Genomic DNA, 18,908 nt, shown 5'->3' with positions numbered 1-18,908 from the left:
GATCAAAAACCCTTCATCCAATCAGCATCGGATCTACTCTCGCCAAGCTAATATACGCCAACTGAACCGAGTTTCACTTGATACGCACTCACTGGTGAATACCAAATTCGTTCTAAAACTGAAACGGGTTTCAGGACCGTGAGTGGTGAATACGGCCGTTAGAGGTTCTTTGTTTTGGACGCTTCCTTATGCTCAAATAAAATAACCGAACTTATAGTTTAAATTTCCAGTTCAGTTTATAAGGAACTGAGCGGAATAAAGAATATAGTTTTTTACTTTAAACTTCATCACCACATGAGTCGCTTTCAAATTTGACATTAGATGACAGCACATCACAATAAAGTGGAGTGTGGAAAAAATCACTGAGCTATAAGTAAATACTTATAGCTCAGTAGGAAAAATTCACTTTTTACGATCTTACCTGACGTCTGCTTGTGTGGAATTCCTTGGTTTTGAATGTCTCCTTGGGTCTTGAAATTACTGAGCTGGAAGTTTGATCTTTCAGGTCAGTTTATAAGCTTTGTTTATAAGGAGCAAAGCTGAATGAAGAATTTAGTTTTTTTATACCTGAGCTTCGTCATCACCGCATAAGGCACTTCTAATTTCGAAAGTAGGTAGCAGCACCAACAATATTTTTGAAAATGAATGCATCAAAGTATTCCAGAGTATTAAATTAATTTTAATTCCCTTAAAACTGTGTTAGAGCCATTGTGAATTCGCTGCAAATGCTACAAGGCAAAAAAAAAGAAAAAACTGCTTTAGCGGACGCCGTAAAATTTCGAGTCAGCCGGTATATACGGGTTTTGTCATTGCGTAACGCAGTGACAAAACCGTTCATGTGAACATAATGATTCATTATCAGGATTATATATATTATTATTATCAGCAAAATATGATTCGGAGCAGATATTTATCAATTGGAGAAGTGAAATTAACAAGAATATTTTCGTTAACCCTCACCCCTTTTCAAAATAAAACAACTGTACTGTCTTTTGTTATCAAGCATCTTTTCATCCGCTTGTTTTTTGTTTTTGATGTTTCAGGCTTTTAACACCTTGTTTGAAAGAGCGGCTGTCATACAACTTCTCGCACTAGTCTATTTAAGATGATTTTTGCTTGCTGAGGGAGACTATTTACTATATACTATTTGCCGTCTGGAACAGCAACAGTTCAAATGGGCTGAAAATTTTCTACAAGTTTTCAATTTGTTATACTCAGATTTGTTGCAAAATAGGAGAGAATTTCGGAAGAATCAACACGACGTTTGGCGAGATTGGCGATCTGACACTCGTTATTTGGCAATATTCGTGATTTAACACTCGTTATTCTTCAACATTAGCGATTTAACACTCGTTATTCAGCAAAGTTTCTAAATGTTGATTCGTAATTTGGCGAACATGCGCTTTTTACTCCCGGAATGAAATTTTTTTTTTTCACGAAACATCGGGATTTGACGTAATGACGATCAACTGCAGTAATTTCTACTGTTTCCAGTGGCAACTTTTTTTTTGTGAAAACGGAAACCGACTCGCATTTACGCTTTAAAGCTGAAAGACCATTGCAAACCATTTTCAGTTGCACGATCAATGAAATTATCGGGGTTTCGCGATGGAAAACCCAACGAGGGGCCAATAGTTTAAATAAGGCAATAGTTTAAGTACAGTGGAATAAAACAAGGTCTTCTCGGAAAGAATCGTTTCGTGGCAAGTAGAAACAAAAAATTTTTGGCGTCCTTTCCGAAATTCCGGGCATACTGAAGCAAAATTCGCTATTTTGGATATTTGGCGCAGAAAAATACGAAAATACACTATTGGAGCAGGATGGCGCTAGATGTTAATTTTGGCGCAGTGCGGCGCAGAGTTCCCACCCCCTGTTAATTATTACAAGAGTTGTAAGTGGTAACCGCTGATGTCATTGCACAGTCTACAATGATGTAAAAACGATTTCCGGACGCGCTCGAAGATACCAGGTATGCTTTTGATGCCTGCCGCAGCGACGACAATCAGCGCTATGAGATCTTCCGGTGTCCACAGGCGTTACATAAATGTGTCATTTAAGGTGACCAAATAGGAAAAGGTCACACGGATTGAGATCAGACGAACGTGGTGGCCATGCAATGGGTCCCGTGCGTCCAGTCCGCCTCTTTGTGTCTTGAGCCTGCATGCGTTTTTCGCATTTTTAACCTTCTCAACGTGGTTTGCAACACCATGTTTCATTGCAATTTTTGTTTCTCTTGACGCCTACTAACAACCCTCCGAGTTTGTCGGTCCAATTACAGAACACTCTGTATAATGGACTTCCACACCATCACCTTCGAACTCATTGATATCTGGATGTCCAGGAGCATTATCAAACCAAAAGAACTTTTATGGCATGTCTTCATTCTCAAGGTACCTTCTGACTTCTGCAACAAAACACTGTTTAAACTAATCCATATTACTGGGAGCTTTGACTTATCTCTTCCCGCAGATTTAAAAATGACAGTGGGCTGTATCACATGTACCCTTACGCATTTGCACCAAACAACATAGTAGGTCTATCTTAACTTGCCATTAAACCAAGGGCTTGCTTTTCTGTTTGGGTGATAACTGTCCTTAGTGGCATTTTCAAAGGTCATCTCTTTGCGTTCTACGAAAGTCATTCTTCTGCTTTTCCGAGGTTTGGTTCATCCTGGACTGGAGTATGCTGTAAGGTTTTGGAGACCATACCTACAGAGGGACATAGCCTTGGTTGAAGGGGTGCAGAGAAGAGCTGTGCGTGTCCTTATTGGCACATGGGGTTGAGTTATGCAAACACCAAACATGGCCCCGCTCTGTCCCTTGTGGGATATAAGCAGGCTACCTTGCGGCTGGGCCATGCTGGAAAGGGTTGAGTTATGAAGAGAGACTTCATCTTTTCAATATGTTTACATTGGATGAACGCAGGTGTCAGGGAGATATGATCGAAGTGCTCAAAATTTTCAACGGGATGGACCACGATTTATTAATTCGCCGTCAATCGACTGCTTTTACAAGAAAGAGGACACCAGTATCAATTAGTAAGGGACAATTCTAGGTTATAGCGTCACAGGGAATTTTTCTCTTAATGGATGGAATGTTAATAAATGGAATAGCTTAACCTCTGAAGTAGTAAATTCTAACACAATTGACACGATTAAAAATAAATATGATAAACATGTTGGGGTAAAAATCGAGAAGCTATATTCATACTTAAAATATAAAAAAAAGATAACCATAAATACATTTTATGGGCATTGTATAATTGTATGTATATATTGTTCATAATTTTTTCGATTGCATTTTTAATTGGGTTGCTGTATTTTAGTAATGTATGAAATCCATACTTGTTATGGGCATCTTTTTCTCAGCCACCTCGTTGGGCATTTTGCCTGTTGTGGCGTTTTATTTTCTTCCAAAATAGTGCACAGTTTCGTCAGCATTAAACACCTGCCAAGGTCATTAACCCGTCTTGTCACTAATTTTCTGCAAAGTCTTAAGAAATTTTCTGACTGCCTCCTGACCAACAAAGGCTTGATCACCAGTAATTTTTACATTGCGTAATCCGAATTGTTTCTTAAACCTACTTTACTTGCATAAAATTCTGATGAAATCGATGATTCACCAACCCTTTTCTTTTAAGAAAAGTAATTTTATTTGGCTTTTTCGGTTATATCAATATATCCAATTTTTCTTGAGAGGTTTTCAATTTTTTTGCCTTTTCGAAACATTATCAGTAGCACTGGCAAAATGAGCCATGCTAAACATGCACAATTCAAATTTTATAAACAAAACACACAAATGATTGCAGAGCATTGCCAATTTTTTTCCCAATAACGGAAGAAAAAACAAAAAAAACCTGTGAGTACGAGTTGGGGGCTGACTATCATAAAAATTGACTGTGAAAAAAGCCATAACCCTTTTCTGTTTGCAAAATAGGGAATTCTTTAAGATAATAATTGGGCAACCTTTCCTGCTTTTGTTTCAAGTTTCAGACACACTCGATTATTGTTGAAAGATTTAGATTTAAAAAAGAAAAGATTTAAAGCAGACAATAGTGCAGTTTGGTCTAGAAATACCTGATCGGCTCATCTTTTCTATCTCAGATTTTGAAATTACAAATTCTATACGGATTTTGCTATACAAAAATCGCACACACACACATATTTTCTATGGAAAATATTTTCTTTTTTTATTTATCATGATTACAGTAAAAATACGTAACGAGAATGGTAAACATAGATGAGAACCAAATTTTACAGGACAGTTTTACACAAAATCCACACTCTGTATGCAGTTTCAGTTTGTAAATGGAAGGGGAAAAAATCATGATAATATATCGAATAATATCAGGGCATATGAAACACATTTTTCACTCCACACACTCTGCACGCCTATACCAAAACCTGGCTCTGAAATCATCACTGCAGGTGAGGAATGCTGGACTAGTTGGCGAATGAGTTATGTAACGAACTGTATTATTATGACCTGAAAAAGAAATTAGAGATATAAATAATGGGTAAATAAGTTTCATTCACACCACATAAATGCAGACCTTATCACACAGTTTGAACTGCAATTTCTCCAAGTGTTCTCCGAAAATTGATATTACTTTAAGTTATCTATTCATTAGCCGAAAAAAAAAGAAAAGAAAAAATATATATGCTAAACAAAACTGAGATTGTTACATGGCCTCCAATTCTGCAGCAGGCTCCCTAGGCTGGGAACTTCGGCAGGTCCCTTTATAGTGAATTTACATTGTGAAAAAACAAAAAATGATGAGAGTTGTCTTGAGCCTCTGGGCTGGAGCCTTTCAGTCCCCCCCCCCCCTTTTGTGGAAGCCATAGTAAATACACTGGTAGTCACAAAAAAAAAAAAAAAAAAAAAAAAAACACAACACATCATGATGCAGGGCCGCAACTAGATGCTTGGTCACCCGAGACAAGAGGACATTCTGACGCCTCCTTGTAATGTTGAAGGAGAGGTTTCAGAATGAAATTCGCACCCCCCTCAGGTCCAGCGCCCGGGGCACAAGACCCACCTGCTCCCGCCTAAATGGATGAATTGCAAATCATTACAGCAAGCAAATAAAAATCATGTAAACCAAAAAAATCGGCATTAGGTTCAAAAGGGGAAGGGATTATTAAAAAACAAGACATCCAACATATGAATGATCTTGCCAATTCAACTGTTGAAAGGCTGAATACGTGCTAATTTATTGGCAAATTTAATCTTTTAAGTTATTTGGTACAATGGCAAATAACTAACAATACACATGACATCCTTTTGGGAGGAAAGAGAGTTTCAGAATTTTTCCAAGTAAATTCTTTAAGAATAATTTTTTTCTCAAAAGTAGAGATTTTTAGGGGAGTTACGATAAAAATTTAGAAGATATGGGAATTTTCTGATAGTCCGAGAGTTAGGGTAGAAATTCGAGAGACCCTGCAGCTATAACACATGTAAAAAAAAAACTGATTATATGATAGCTGTCGTACCTAAAGAGAGAAGATTTTGCCTTTCTGCATTCCTTGCATCCCAACTGCATAAACTTGTTGTTTTTTCATCAGGAAACAAAACTGTGTTAAAAAAAATGTATTTAATATATTGCATTTGTTCATATGCATATTAAAGAAACAAAATACGGTTACACACAGTTAACATGAGCAACGGGGGAAAGAATCTGATATTTGATTGCATTAATAGTTATTGGGTTATATTCATGCCAAAATGAAAAAATTTCAAATTTGTATACAAATTTGGAAACACATAACCATAGCACAAGATGACCCTAAAAAAGCTGAATGTTTTCATGATTAGCTATATAAGTTTTGACTATCTTCTGTTTGTTGCGGTTAGTTTCCTGTAATATCGCCTATTGATGCCATCCACTGGTGTTGGAGACACAATAAGTCAATACTCAAACTCTTGAAAGCTCCTTGGCTTGAGAATATCTGATTTACTGAACAACTGCTATGAAAATTAAATCAGCTACCAACATGAGATTTGTGTGTTTGTTGTTGTGATATAGACATATGAACACCCCTGAATGACACTCATATATTCGAGATTGCTAAGGAAACAAGAGTGCTGATTTCAACAGCCAGCATACCGAAATCCTCAGTGTGATTGAAAACCGCTTGACTACGATGAGTCTGCTTGCCGCTAGCTCCTGCACCTGTGTATGCTATCAAACACCGAGCCATTGACAACTCCCATAGTTTGACCAAAGAATCTTTACCACTTGACAGAACATACTGAAAGAAAACAAAATAAAGTATACATATTCATGTTGAAAGGATAAGAAACAATTCCAGACCTGCCAGTATTTAGAAGGTAAAAATCCGGTATTTTCCTTATGAAAATACAGCAAACATACTTTGCATGCTAAATTTTTTTATGGCCATAATAAGAACCAACATAAAAAAGCAATACATAAAGTGACCATTCGACTGCCGTGTGTGGTTAGGTTCCCTAATATGAATTCCTACAAGGGCTGGGAATTGATTAATAATTTTAACTGGTTGATCGAAAAATTTCAATCAAATTTTGATTAAAATTTTTCCAAATTCTAACCATTTATAACTAACACAGTATTTATAATTATATAACATTAATTGATGCTATAAAAGTATTTTTATGCACCTGTTGGCTAGATGTAAACAAATATAGGGATAAGTTGAGAACTAAGACTGCCAGCTTGAAGCAATTTGATATCCATAACATATAAATATTTGTCAAATCCTGGAATTTCTTCACTTGGATCTTTGTCATGTTTTAGAAAGCCAATTTAGTTTAGTCACAGATTTCAAAACTACTTTAGATCTTGCTAATGCTATCCCCCCCCCCACTTCCCAAAAAATTGCGCCTATACTGGAGTGCAGGGAAAAGCTGATGCTTCCCAAATACAGAAACTGCTGTTCACAGTGGAAAATATGAATTTTGGTCTTGTCTTCTAAAACATTCATCAAATAATAGAAATCAGATATAGAAAATAAAATAACCACCCTGGCAATAAATAAAAAAACTTAACGCATAATTTTGAAGACCGTAAACAGTTTTACTCACTTTGGCATTGCGAGAAAATGCCACAGAGCACACTTCGGATTTGTCATGTGCATTGGGGAACGTGTTAATGCATTTGTTGCTCACACCATCCCAAATCTTTATGTCTCCATCCCTGGACGAAGTGACATACAAATTTGCATTGGTGGAATACTTAACCTGAATGAGAATTGAAAAAAAGAAGATAAAATTTAAAAGCTAGCAAATAATATGATCATTGAAAAGTGTCAAAAAATAATTGTGCAATAATACAAACAAGCAATGATGAAATTTTTTCTTACAGCAGTAATTGCTTGAGTATGCTGATCATCAGCCATGTCAGACACAAAACACTGAGCTGTATTAACGTTGTACAACCTCACTGTAAAAAAATCACGAATCAGGAATACATGGTTGTAAAAAAAACATATAAATAAACAAAAAAATGAATACATCGTAACAGCATGATTTAATATCGGCCTTGAAGTGAACAAAAACAACTCTATAATTATAGCAAGAGTAAATATACAAAGTAACCTTGGAATATTGAGAAACTTGGTTGATAGAAACAATCCTTGAAATTGTAAAACAAAATGAAACACAAAAAAAAAACCCTTCTGCCTCAATATGGGTAATCTATTTTCTCTGAGTTTCCTCTGCATAACCCAGCTTTCTAATTCCATGCCTCTTAAATTTGTTGTGTCAATCTTGGCTTACAATGAACGATTCATCACTACTGAGCATTTTATTGTGATTCGTCACTACTGAGCCTTTTATTGAAGATTACCACCTTCTTCAGTAAAATTGGCACTAGAGCAAAGAATTCATGGGGGGGGGGGGGATGATGGAAATTGCTTGAGTTTTGGAATTCTATTGCTGTCAGAACAAACAAAAAGTAGTAAAAATGCATTTGTTAACTTTAATGTGTCACACTGCATCTTTCAGGATGATTTCGGATGTCTGGAAGTTATACCTCAATGTTCTCAGTCAATTTATCTAAGCACAAGTGTTTTTAAAATGAAAACTAGTGCACGCAACACCAATACAAGCGCTCCTGCATCTACAATTTTTCCTTCAAAAAAGTACTTGAGTAAAGCACTGTTTATTCAAAGAAAAATTGCAGCAATATGGAATATCTTGGTAGATATTGAGTCATTTATTTCTTCAGTTTTAAAGATGTTTTACCAAGAGAAAGGCATGTGATTAATGCCAATTACCTAATAGAGTTATGGTTAGTTTCAAAGTATCTACAAAGTTATAGTGATAATCAAATAACTATTAGGGAATAATTTCAACAATAAAACAAGGAATTATAAAATCTATATATATAAAATTGATTTTCTGTGTGTGTGTCTAACTTAGACAAGGTTTGTAAGTTCTCCTCAAAGAAAGATATCATGTGATCCAAAAAGCCTCATTGAAGAAAACCCGGGCAGCGCCGGGTATTATAGCTAGTGTCAAATAAAGTTGGTCCTGATTGTACCCATCATCAGGACTATACAATCAGAGTTGGGTTTTTGATGTGGCAAGTATCAAAAACCGGTTAAAATTGGTTTAAACTGTCGAAAACATATAATAATTGCGTTAAAATATTATTTTTTCTTGTCAATTAGCACAACCATAAACAATTTTTATGCAGACTGCAGTTTAAAATATTAATTTATCATAATTATTAAGCACAAAATGTTTTAATATTCTAAATTTTTTGGTCTGCACAAGAATGTGTGGGTTCCATAGTAAAACTAAATCATTGCATACCATCCTATAAGAACCATACATTTAAGTAATTTTACTTATTTATCCACACTCATAAGATATCTTAGTACAAATTCCAAGTTTGAAAATACTCTCTATACAAATCTACAATTTTAGATCGATCGTCGGAAAAATTTTGCATATATACCAAATGGGACCCGACTTGAACGATAGGCTACTTTAAAATTTCGTTAGAGCAGGGCAAATGCCCCAAACGGGCAAAAAACTGTCGGGCAACAAAGGTTTTTGGGCTTCAACAATCACTTTCCGAACGTTTACTTTGGTTACCGTGGTTCCCCAGCAATACGTTTCAGACGTGTGTATGCCTTTACAACGGTTTGTCACTTCTTTAACTGTTAGTATATGCATATGTATAATAGTTTATGCCTTTATAATGGTTTGCCACATTTTCAATACGCTCAGTAATGAGGGTTTTTGAATAGACGTCATAATCATCATGAGCATCGCTTTGAGGATCAGGAAAAGGGTGATCCTCATAGAAATCAGTGTTAAAATTGCCGATTTTAATGTAGAAATGCGGAAATTTGGTGGAGTTTTCTGTCACATCAATAATTTTAAAAATTGTATTAAACACTCGATTTTTGAAATATTGAGTTCGCTTAGAGATATACGAAGCCCAGGAGATTAAATATGAAATAATTAGCCCGACCAACTTTTGAGTTGGATATCCATGCAATACCATTGATTTCAACTTTTTATTTACATCTTCTCAAGCATGAAAATTAATGTCTCCGTATTGAGTTTTAATATTCAACTGCATAAATTCATGTAGTTTAGGATGTTTTAAAATTAATTATGGGCCCATAAAGTACATCGAAGAAATTCCACAGCTTTAACTAAGCATTTTTGGAAGCTGAAACATGCAGAGATGGATAACTTGAAGTTCAAAAAGGGGGGAGGTATCGAAATACTTAGCGTCCTTAAAAAAGGAAAAAATATATATTCATTTCTACGTTTCTTTAAATCTAGATTTCTTTATTTCATGAATCGCGCAGGAAGTCGCCACATTGGTTAACTTAGACAAGGTTTGTAAGTTCTCCTCAAAGAAAGATATCATGTGATCCAAAAAGCCTCATTGAAGAAAACCCGGGCAGCGCCGGGTATTATAGCTAGTGTCAAATAAAGTTGGTCCTGATTGTACCCATCATCAGGACTATACAATCAGAGTTGGGTTTTTGATGTGGCAAGTATCAAAAACCGGTTAAAATTGGTTTAAACTGTCGAAAACATATAATAATTGCGTTAAAATATTATTTTTTCTTGTCAATTAGCACAACCATAAACAATTTTTATGCAGACTGCAGTTTAAAATATTAATTTATCATAATTATTAAGCACAAAATGTTTTAATATTCTAAATTTTTTGGTCTGCACAAGAATGTGTGGGTTCCATAGTAAAACTAAATCATTGCATACCATCCTATAAGAACCATACATTTAAGTAATTTTACTTATTTATCCACACTCATAAGATATCTTAGTACAAATTCCAAGTTTGAAAATACTCTCTTGATTGAAGATGAGCTAGCAGGAGTGATTAGCCAAAACACTGACATTTTTTCAAGTTCGCACATCATCAATTGAAAAAACAATTGTATTCAGGAATTTCCTTGCACTAAATCATAATATTAGACATTGTTGCACTAAGTGGGGGGGGCGAAGGGAGAGTAGTTTCATCAGCTTCATATCTAATCAGCACTGGTGAGAATTTGCTAATTTTTTATGTTGCCCAATTTAGAGCCAAATTATTTTGCATATATGTTGGTGAGGCCTTCAATTTTGTATTTTGTCGCAATATTATGTACAAGAATATTATTATTTTAAGTAGCCAAAATTTTCAACATAACTTAACAATAACAAAAATCAACATTATATACATGAGAGATTATTCTATAAACATTTTTGTTTGAAAAATAGAACTGTGGATCATAATGATAACTATATTTTGTTAAATAATTCTGCACGAGCACACACACACAGTATATTTATTTTCAATGGGAATTTATATATTGAAATCCACTATGAGGTTTTCAACTGTCATGCATCAAAAACCTGCCAACCCTATTTACAATATAAATGTATTGTGGGAAAATGCATTGTATAGAAAAAGTCTCAATACAGGAGAAAAGATTCGGGACTCTGAATATGGGACTTCTCAAGTGTAGTTCACTGTACTATGATGCATGCCATTGATTAAGTCACCCCATATGCACTTAATTAACATACATACACACTGTATTAGCTGAACTGACATGAAATAATGCAAATACAAAAATAAATATAAATAAAATAATAATAAATAAAAAAAATCAAAATTCTAGTTCATTTACCAACTGGGTGTTGTGTTCCAACTAGAATATATTCTCCAGATGGGTGCAATGAGAGACATCGAACAATTTCAGCTTCCTTGAAAAGGCGAAAAAAAATTAGAATTAATAAATTTTTGAATTGAAATATAAACAGTCCTCCAAGCATGAGATAAGGCTTGGCTAGGTTAAGTCACATTGAACGATTTTATTATCTTTATCCTTTTAGGTAATAATATGCATCAAGAATATCATTCATCAGCGACTGAATTTTTACATTTTACTTGTCCTTTTAAAAAAGAATAGAATCGTCTAATGTGGCATAGCATAGTTTTATCTCATGGTAGGAGGACTACAAAAGTTGTGTTTAAAGAACAAGTGGTATGAAAATGAAGAAAAAAGTATTCAAAATTATTTTAGATTCAAAATTCTTACATGGATTGTCCTGAATGCTCTTTTCACAGAAGGTTTAGAAAAATCGAAGAATTTGACAGTAAAATCCCTGCTTCCAGAGACCAGAATCTGTTCTGTTGGATGGAATTCCAGGCAAGTAACTTCCTATACAAAAGAATGTCTTATTAGTCGAAACATGCGAAAATGGAAAACTGCAACATCTTTAAAACGCATTAGCATAAAAAGAGTAAAATTATAAACCACATGAAAAAATCCCCAGTAGATACAGAGAACAGATTCAAAAAATGTACCTCAATATGATCATATAAAGTCCTGATTACTGGATGAGTTTCCATATTCTGCTGCACACTGTCTTGTGATGATATTTCAGCAGGCATTGCACTCTTTGCCAACATCCGGTCAACATCTAGTATCTAAAAGACGAAAGAAGCCATAAATCAAGAAAGATTCATTAAATATAAATAATCATGACATGATCTATAACAGTGTTTCTTAACCGCCAGGTTATGGACACTAGTCACACCAGGCCATGAGTAATTCACAGTTTCATTTTCCCATTAATTTCTCGTTAGTTGTGTGTCCACTTACGTAAAAGAAATTTACCGGGTCGCAGGCTTCCAAAGGTTGCTTTTGTTACAGAAATTTTCATTTATCAAAGATGTCAGATAACTTACACGAAGTCTATGCATGTTAATTCTAATAGCTTTACTACGGCTTTTTTAATTGGAAGTTCTTACAAAATTTGATAATTTTTTTTTTTTTAGTATTTCTCAATTAGGGGCAATGAAAGATAATAGAAATAATTCGCACACAAAATTTTAGAGTTACAGCCAGAATACGAATTATGTTGCAATACACGAATGATGATAGACCTATATTCCAAATTTTTCAATATGCTAAAAATTTTGCAAAATATCATGAAATGAAAAAAAAAGAAGTTCAGTTGGTTGGACAAACAGCAAAAGAATTTGGAAATAAAAATGCGGAAGTGAAATTTATTGTCATTAATAAGACTAGGATTTCTACGATTGCATATTTTTTATGCATTGTGCATGTTTCACCATTTTTACGTGATAGAGCATTTTTTCTTGATTTTCAATAACTTTAAGATATTTTCCATGATCTTTGGAATTTAAGGCATATTTTTATATTTTTGAGTATAATTTTGCATATTTCAGCATAACAATGAAGAGGATCCCCCCCCCCCCAGCTTCATTCCTCGCGATTGGCGATTTTAGAAGTAATTGGCAATTTTACTAACCTTTGACATAATTTTTTGGAAATGATTTGTGATTTTTTCGATGATATTAGCAAGTATTGGCAATTTTTTTGTGTGTACCTTTCATAATTTTTGACAATGATTGACAATTTCTTGTAATTTCACATTTTTTTTCTTGAGGAAATATGGCCAGCCTATTATAAAAGCAAATTTTTAGGTTTTTATGGCATATTTTTAGTTATTTTAGGAAATAAAAATATTTTTATGGAGCATATTCTGTAGGTTTATAGGTCATAAAAAATCCTAGCCCTGGTCATACTGAATTTGGACTAAATATAGCATTATTAACATTTTCACACAAGAAATAAAATATTGGTAACAAATTATGGGATAAAAATAGAAAGTAACGCCACCTTTATGGAAGCATCATGTGATCCAGTCGCCACAAGCTGACCTAAAACAAAAGAAGAAACTGATAAGCAGCAGGCACTCTATGTCTCTCTCTCTCTCTCTCTGTGCTGTTTATAAATTCATAACAATAAGACAAACACAGCAGTATCAGTGTGATGACTAACATTACAAATTATTATCTCCTTCCTCAATCCACTCCTTTTTATGCTATGACTCCTGAAACATTTCCTTAGAACATTACTATTTTAATGGTGGAAATGATAGGAATGGTTTCCCTATAACCATTCCTATCATTTTGCTATACATAATGACTGTTTATTATTCCCTACAGTATAAACGTTACAAATGGAAAAAAAAAATTCTATGAAATCGAGCAAAATTTAATTTTAAATCCAGGGCAAGTGGAAATCCTCACATGCGCAATGATGTTTGCAATTTTATCATTACACGCAAAATTTGTCATTAAAATGATTAAGAAGTTTAAAAATAAAAAAAGCACAGTAATGATAAATAAATAAGTAATGGTCACTAAAGAACAATTGCATCAAACATTCATATGTATTAACACATTGTTTGCAGATCACAATGTTTTCCTGTGTTAATGATTTCTTTTTTCAGTTTTATGGTCATTCATGTTACTCATTACACTACAATTACTGAAACAAAGAACGAATGCTCACCATCTGAGCTGAATGCCCCAGCTCGGCACTGTGACTTATGTGAGGTTACATAACAGGTTTCATACAGAGCTGGTTCAGGAGCGAGAGCTGATGCTAAAAAATAAATCAATATGAGACAGAAATCATAATACAATAGAACATTGATTATTCATGTGCGGATTAATCATGTAACAAAAATTTCAATTTCATGTTCAGCTCTTCCCTATTCGTGTTGTTATTGGGGTTTTTTTTTTCATTTCTTTTTCTATTGGCTATGGAGATTTTGTGAAGGTTTGTGATGAAAATAAACATTTCCAATTTGTAGAACTGGATTTTTCCTTCATTCTTTTACAGAACCCTGCCTCCATTCTCAGAGCTGAACTTCCATATCAACACGTTGAAACAACAGTCCCCCCACATGCACACCAGGTAATGGTTTTCAAATTAGTGCAATATGAAAGGCTTTTTTTTATATGTATACAGTAGCCTAATGCAGACGTGCCAACTTTTGAAATCCAGAAATTCTCCCGAGGGGGGTACCCCCCGACACTCATAGACTCGATCAAAAAAAAAGTTCATAAAAAAAAAAAATTTTTTTAATCAATTAAGAAAAAGTTACATTCCCCCCCCCCCCAAGGCAGGTTCTGCATTGGTCCTGACCAGAATATAATTCCATGTCAGTCTTTCTATGCAGAATAGAGAAATCACATCTACATACTGTTCATAAAGTATATAAGTGTTTCCTTTCGTGGATACTATCAGTGATTGATAATCTTGGGTATATGAATTCTTAAAAGCTTTATATTTTCTTTCTGAAGATGTTTAATCGGAAGATACGATTTAAAAAAATTCAAATTACAAAGCTGCGGACGGAAAAACATGTTTACCGCACGGCTGTTAATGGAATACAATAACGATTATACAGGAATTTCGGCAACCAAGGTCATGCCCCTGATAAATGATTACTGATAAACGCTACGAAAACGAAGTCACATCTTTGCCAGTTGCTTAAATGCAGTCACAGAGCCTTTTTTTTAATGGCTGCTCGACGGAAATGACTACGGCTGTCCTCTATGGGTGTTTTCCCTAATGACGACGTGAAAGCTCACGTAAAATCTAATTTTCTGCCAAAATCCGGAGAGCGGGAGGAAGGATGAAAAATCCGGAGTCTCCCGCCTAAATCGGGAGAGTTGGCAGGTCTGCTAATGTTTTAATTCATGCTTGTAATTTAAGTATAAACCTTTTTCTGTTTTAAAAACCAATTTTCATTTTTTGGGATCAAAATTTTATTGCTTTTTTGGTTTAAAATAGTTTGATAGAATAATGCAACTGAAACATAGAGAGGCGATGCATAAAGCAAAAATATCAGTGATACTGTCGGGAACATTCTAATGCGCCCCCCTGTGAACTCTACCCGTGTGCCATCTCTGTTAATACCTGGATGACCAACGCTATCAAAACTGCTGGGCTGGTTTCTCTCCCACCCCATCTGCAATAGGTGTTCGTTCAGATATACTAGTGCCTGGAAAACCATATAGAAAAAATTTAAAGAGTTGTCAAAAATAGACAGTTTCGCTTGGATTCCCCAAAGCAGAATATGAGAAAACTGTGATGTAAGGATGTACGTCACAATTGCTGCTGCAGAACAATCTTGGTAAAAACTTTAAGAAAAAAACTCTCTCTTGCATGAAAAAAAAGATTGCAGAATTTTTACAGCAGAATACTTTCATTCTGCTGAGGGTTTGTTTTTTTTGGGGGGGGGGGGGGGCTTGGATTTTCCACTACTACTTAACCGTATACATGCAATTCGTACAAATCGGTACATGTCGGAATATGTTGTGTGAGTATATGTATATACATGGCCCTAAATACAATACACATGCTAACGTATTTATATTGTTAGAGTTGCGCTTGTTTTGTCTTCTTGCTAGTGCTGCGATCTGTCTCCCATATACTGAAGTAAAGATGGTAAGTGCTTGAATTTTCATGTCATGTGAGTATCAGTTGAAGGTCTGCCTGCTCTCAGCAGAGAGACTTTTCAGGATTACAGTTGGCACCCTGATAAAACCATTCATGGTTTCCAGGCATTCTCCACACTTTTTCCAATGGGAGAGGATTTTTCACTACAGGACAAGAGAAACCAAACAACAAAATTTTATTATTTTCAAAAGCGATCACGTTCGAACAAACCTTCAGTCTCGAATTCCAGGTCAATTCCTATCCCAAGATTTGGTCCATCAGATCGCATGGCATCATTCTCTTTCTCTTCTAATGAGAAACAATAAGATTTAATTAACCTTTTTTCAAAATGATGCATGGATATACACCACTGAAAAATAATAAGTTCAACTTTCATTATCACTAAAAATGTTTGTTTACCAAAATTTAACCAACTAGAATGATGGAAGCATCATTTTGGCTGCAAATGTACTTTGATATGCAATTACACCCGAATGGTTTATCTCAGACACTTAAAATTTCATGACTTCTCTCATCTTGTACACAGGTTCTTAAATTATACTAAATATTCTAGGTGTCTTAGTTTAGTGATAAAATGGCCTCTCCGTCATTTTACCTAGAGCAAGAGTAGAGGCAATTTTGATTTGCTATAGAGATATTCAACTAATATGATTGCAAAAAAATATGATGCTGAAATGGAGTCTTCTTATACAAACATTGATATAGAGGAAGAACAGATGTTCCATCATGGTGTTTGCTTTTCTCCAGTATCTATTTCGTACCATTCAAAAGTACACTTTTGAAAAAGCTTGTTGTTCTTTATTCAATTCATTCAGCATTTTATAGATCTTTGCACTTCTACTGCATTGCATTCACTGGAACAATGCCACACAACGAAAAGAATCATTATTTCGCACCATTTCACTCATTAACAGGAATCTAGTTGTAGGCCGAGACAATTCTTATCTTTTTTTTTTTTTTGTTTCTTTACACTATAAATTCACTATAGAGGAGCCCCCAGGGACCCAACCAAAGATCTCAGCCTGGGGATTGCAAACATAAATCAAAGAGACTGAATTGATAATGTTTTAAGAAGTTTTCGTAACAGAAAATAATTTTTTAAGAAGTTTACTCAGCAATCATTTTGACGCTACCTCCATCATTCTAGGTAGTTCGAAACTCCCGTCATTCTGGTGTTCAAAAAGTGCCTACCTTTTTCAGTTTTCAAACCAAGATTCACTATGTGCAAAAGACGGTCCGATGGTGGGCATGGTGGAAGCGCCTTCACTAGATTTGAGAGATTCACGGCTAATGGTTGATGCCCATCATAGAACAGCTGACTGTATGGCAAAATAAAATAAAATATTGAAATCACAGACTCATAAATAAAAACTATACCAGTCACATTAGAAAACGTATTAAAAAAGTCAAAGCATAATAACAGTTGCAGATTAGTGGAAGGGAAAGGATATTAATGGAAAGATGAAAGAGGGCTACACAAAGCTATTGCCCATTGTGCCTGGGGCATGTAAAAATTTTTACTAAGCATGTATTTTCTCCAACCACATGCTAGACATGAGCACATAAAAAAAAAACCAAAAAACAGAAATTAAATTTTCGTGTTTTTATTACGATTATGATTAATGTCGGCCAATGCAAGTGTTTATTCTTCGAGATAAAGGTCTTAAACGACTAATTTTTATTGTCAATGAAACCACCACAAAGCACCAGTCATTTTGTGACTCACCACGATAACTGTATGGGTGCGCAACATATACACTATACCACAACTTTTAGTAGGGAACCCCCTATAAAATAAATGCATATGTAAAATGGGCATGTTATTTAGATACTTTTTTCTGATTGAAGCATGCGTCCACAACCGGTTGAGAAGAAAAAGACTTGAGTAAGGACTTACTGGAAATACGCTGTATAATAAGGTTTGTTGGCGGTGGCCCCCTAAATAATTGCCACTTAGGAGTTATCAGACATTATCATTTAATTTGCAGCTATGACTTTATTAGGCAGTTCTGATGGATTATGTAGTCAATGCATTTCAATCTACTGTATTTTACTTTTACGGCCCTTAATATTAAGCAGGCTGGTGCTGCTGCATCCCTCGCACCTGCCCAAGGTCCCGTCCTGGAACATAAATTTGATACAGATTCCATGAGCGAAGTTAACAGTAACTTAGTGACTAGACACCAACAGTACGGAAAATTACTATTGACAGATCTTATATTTTCAATTAGTGACTGAATTAATTTTATGAAGGCACCTCATAATTTTTGCATCGATGGTGCAAAAATTAATCAATTTGACCCTGAATCAAATGGGATGTCTAAGCAAGAAGAGAGCACTAGCAAAAAAAATTTTTTTTAATTTCAACTTGCGGTGGTAACTTCTCTTGACAACTTTTTTCGCCAAGGGGAGTGGTGACCAATATCGAAGCTGTTCCTATAACTTGGATTATTACTGTGCAGTGAATGGTGAGCGAAAATATATCTCTTTATTTCCAACATCATGCACCGCTTTCATATTATGTAAAAATTTCACGTTTATTTCAAAGTCTACATAAAGTTTATAATCAGATACTTATAGAAATGTCCACGCTATTTCCTACAAGGAAAATGAAACCAGCGGTTGGTTTTTTTTTTGTTTTGAAAAATCTCTATTGCATATTATTAAGTTACAACCAGGGCCGTCTGAAGAGTATCATGGGCCCCCGGGCCAATTGATTTTTCTGAGGCCCTACAAAACAAATTCTCGAAAATTTCGACCAGATCTAATTTTTGTGAGGCTCCTCTTCGCTTGAGGCCCCCAGGCCGTGCCCGGGGTGGGCTCATGCCTTAAGACGGCACTGGTCATAACATACGTATTAGAGAAAAGTCACGTGCACATACCCTATAATCAATCGATAGAGTTGATCTCGCTCCTTAACAGTTCCTTTCAACGTTTCATCTTTAGGCAATGCCATTACTGAAATTTTCTAATCAATAAAGAATTTTCAGCCTGTACACAACGGAGAGTCAGTTGAAATAGATAAAGAAAGTGTAATTTTTTTTCAATTCTGAAGCCGCTTACGGACGGCCTTGACTAGAGGATTGAAATTGGGGGGAAAAAACAC

General features: G+C 35.0%; 1 protein-coding gene across 1 annotated transcript; it reads right to left on the bottom strand.

Moving 5' to 3' along the window:
* Positions 1-4,162: 4,162 nt before the first annotated feature.
* Positions 4,163-18,855, bottom strand: CstF50 (cleavage stimulation factor subunit 1 Cst50). The gene is made up of 13 exons (XM_089234283.1): positions 18,685-18,855; positions 16,994-17,121; positions 16,013-16,090; positions 13,844-13,936; positions 13,166-13,206; positions 11,824-11,946; positions 11,555-11,677; positions 11,144-11,219; positions 7,340-7,419; positions 7,062-7,217; positions 6,106-6,250; positions 5,492-5,572; positions 4,163-4,484 (listed from the first exon to the last, which is right to left on the bottom strand). Exons 1-13 carry the CDS (start codon positions 18,756-18,758, stop codon positions 4,369-4,371), a joined length of 1,314 nt encoding a protein of 437 aa, XP_089090409.1. The 5' UTR covers positions 18,759-18,855; the 3' UTR covers positions 4,163-4,368.
* Between the last annotated feature and the right edge of the window lie 53 nt (positions 18,856-18,908).

The sequence above is a fragment of the Pholcus phalangioides genome, unplaced genomic scaffold (assembly GCF_987345545.1).
Source record: "Pholcus phalangioides strain wild (caught in Gottingen) unplaced genomic scaffold, Ppha-v1.0 ptg000008l_1, whole genome shotgun sequence".
NCBI lineage: Eukaryota > Metazoa > Arthropoda > Arachnida > Araneae > Pholcidae > Pholcus > Pholcus phalangioides.
This window is presented reverse-complemented; position numbering and strand designations above follow the sequence as displayed.

Bases quoted from the DNA above. Each gene is read 5' to 3' on its own strand.
- CstF50 (XM_089234283.1), bottom strand. From the start codon at position 18,758: ATGGCATTGCCTAAAGATGAAACGTTGAAAGGAACTGTTAAGGAGCGA. The intron at 11,678-11,823 runs GTACATTTTTTG...TCTTTTGTATAG, and splicing joins CTTTATATGATCATATTGAG to GAAGTTACTTGCCTGGAATT. The intron at 5,573-6,105 runs GTATGCTGGCTG...TTTTTAACACAG, and splicing joins CAATCACACTGAGGATTTCG to TTTTGTTTCCTGATGAAAAA.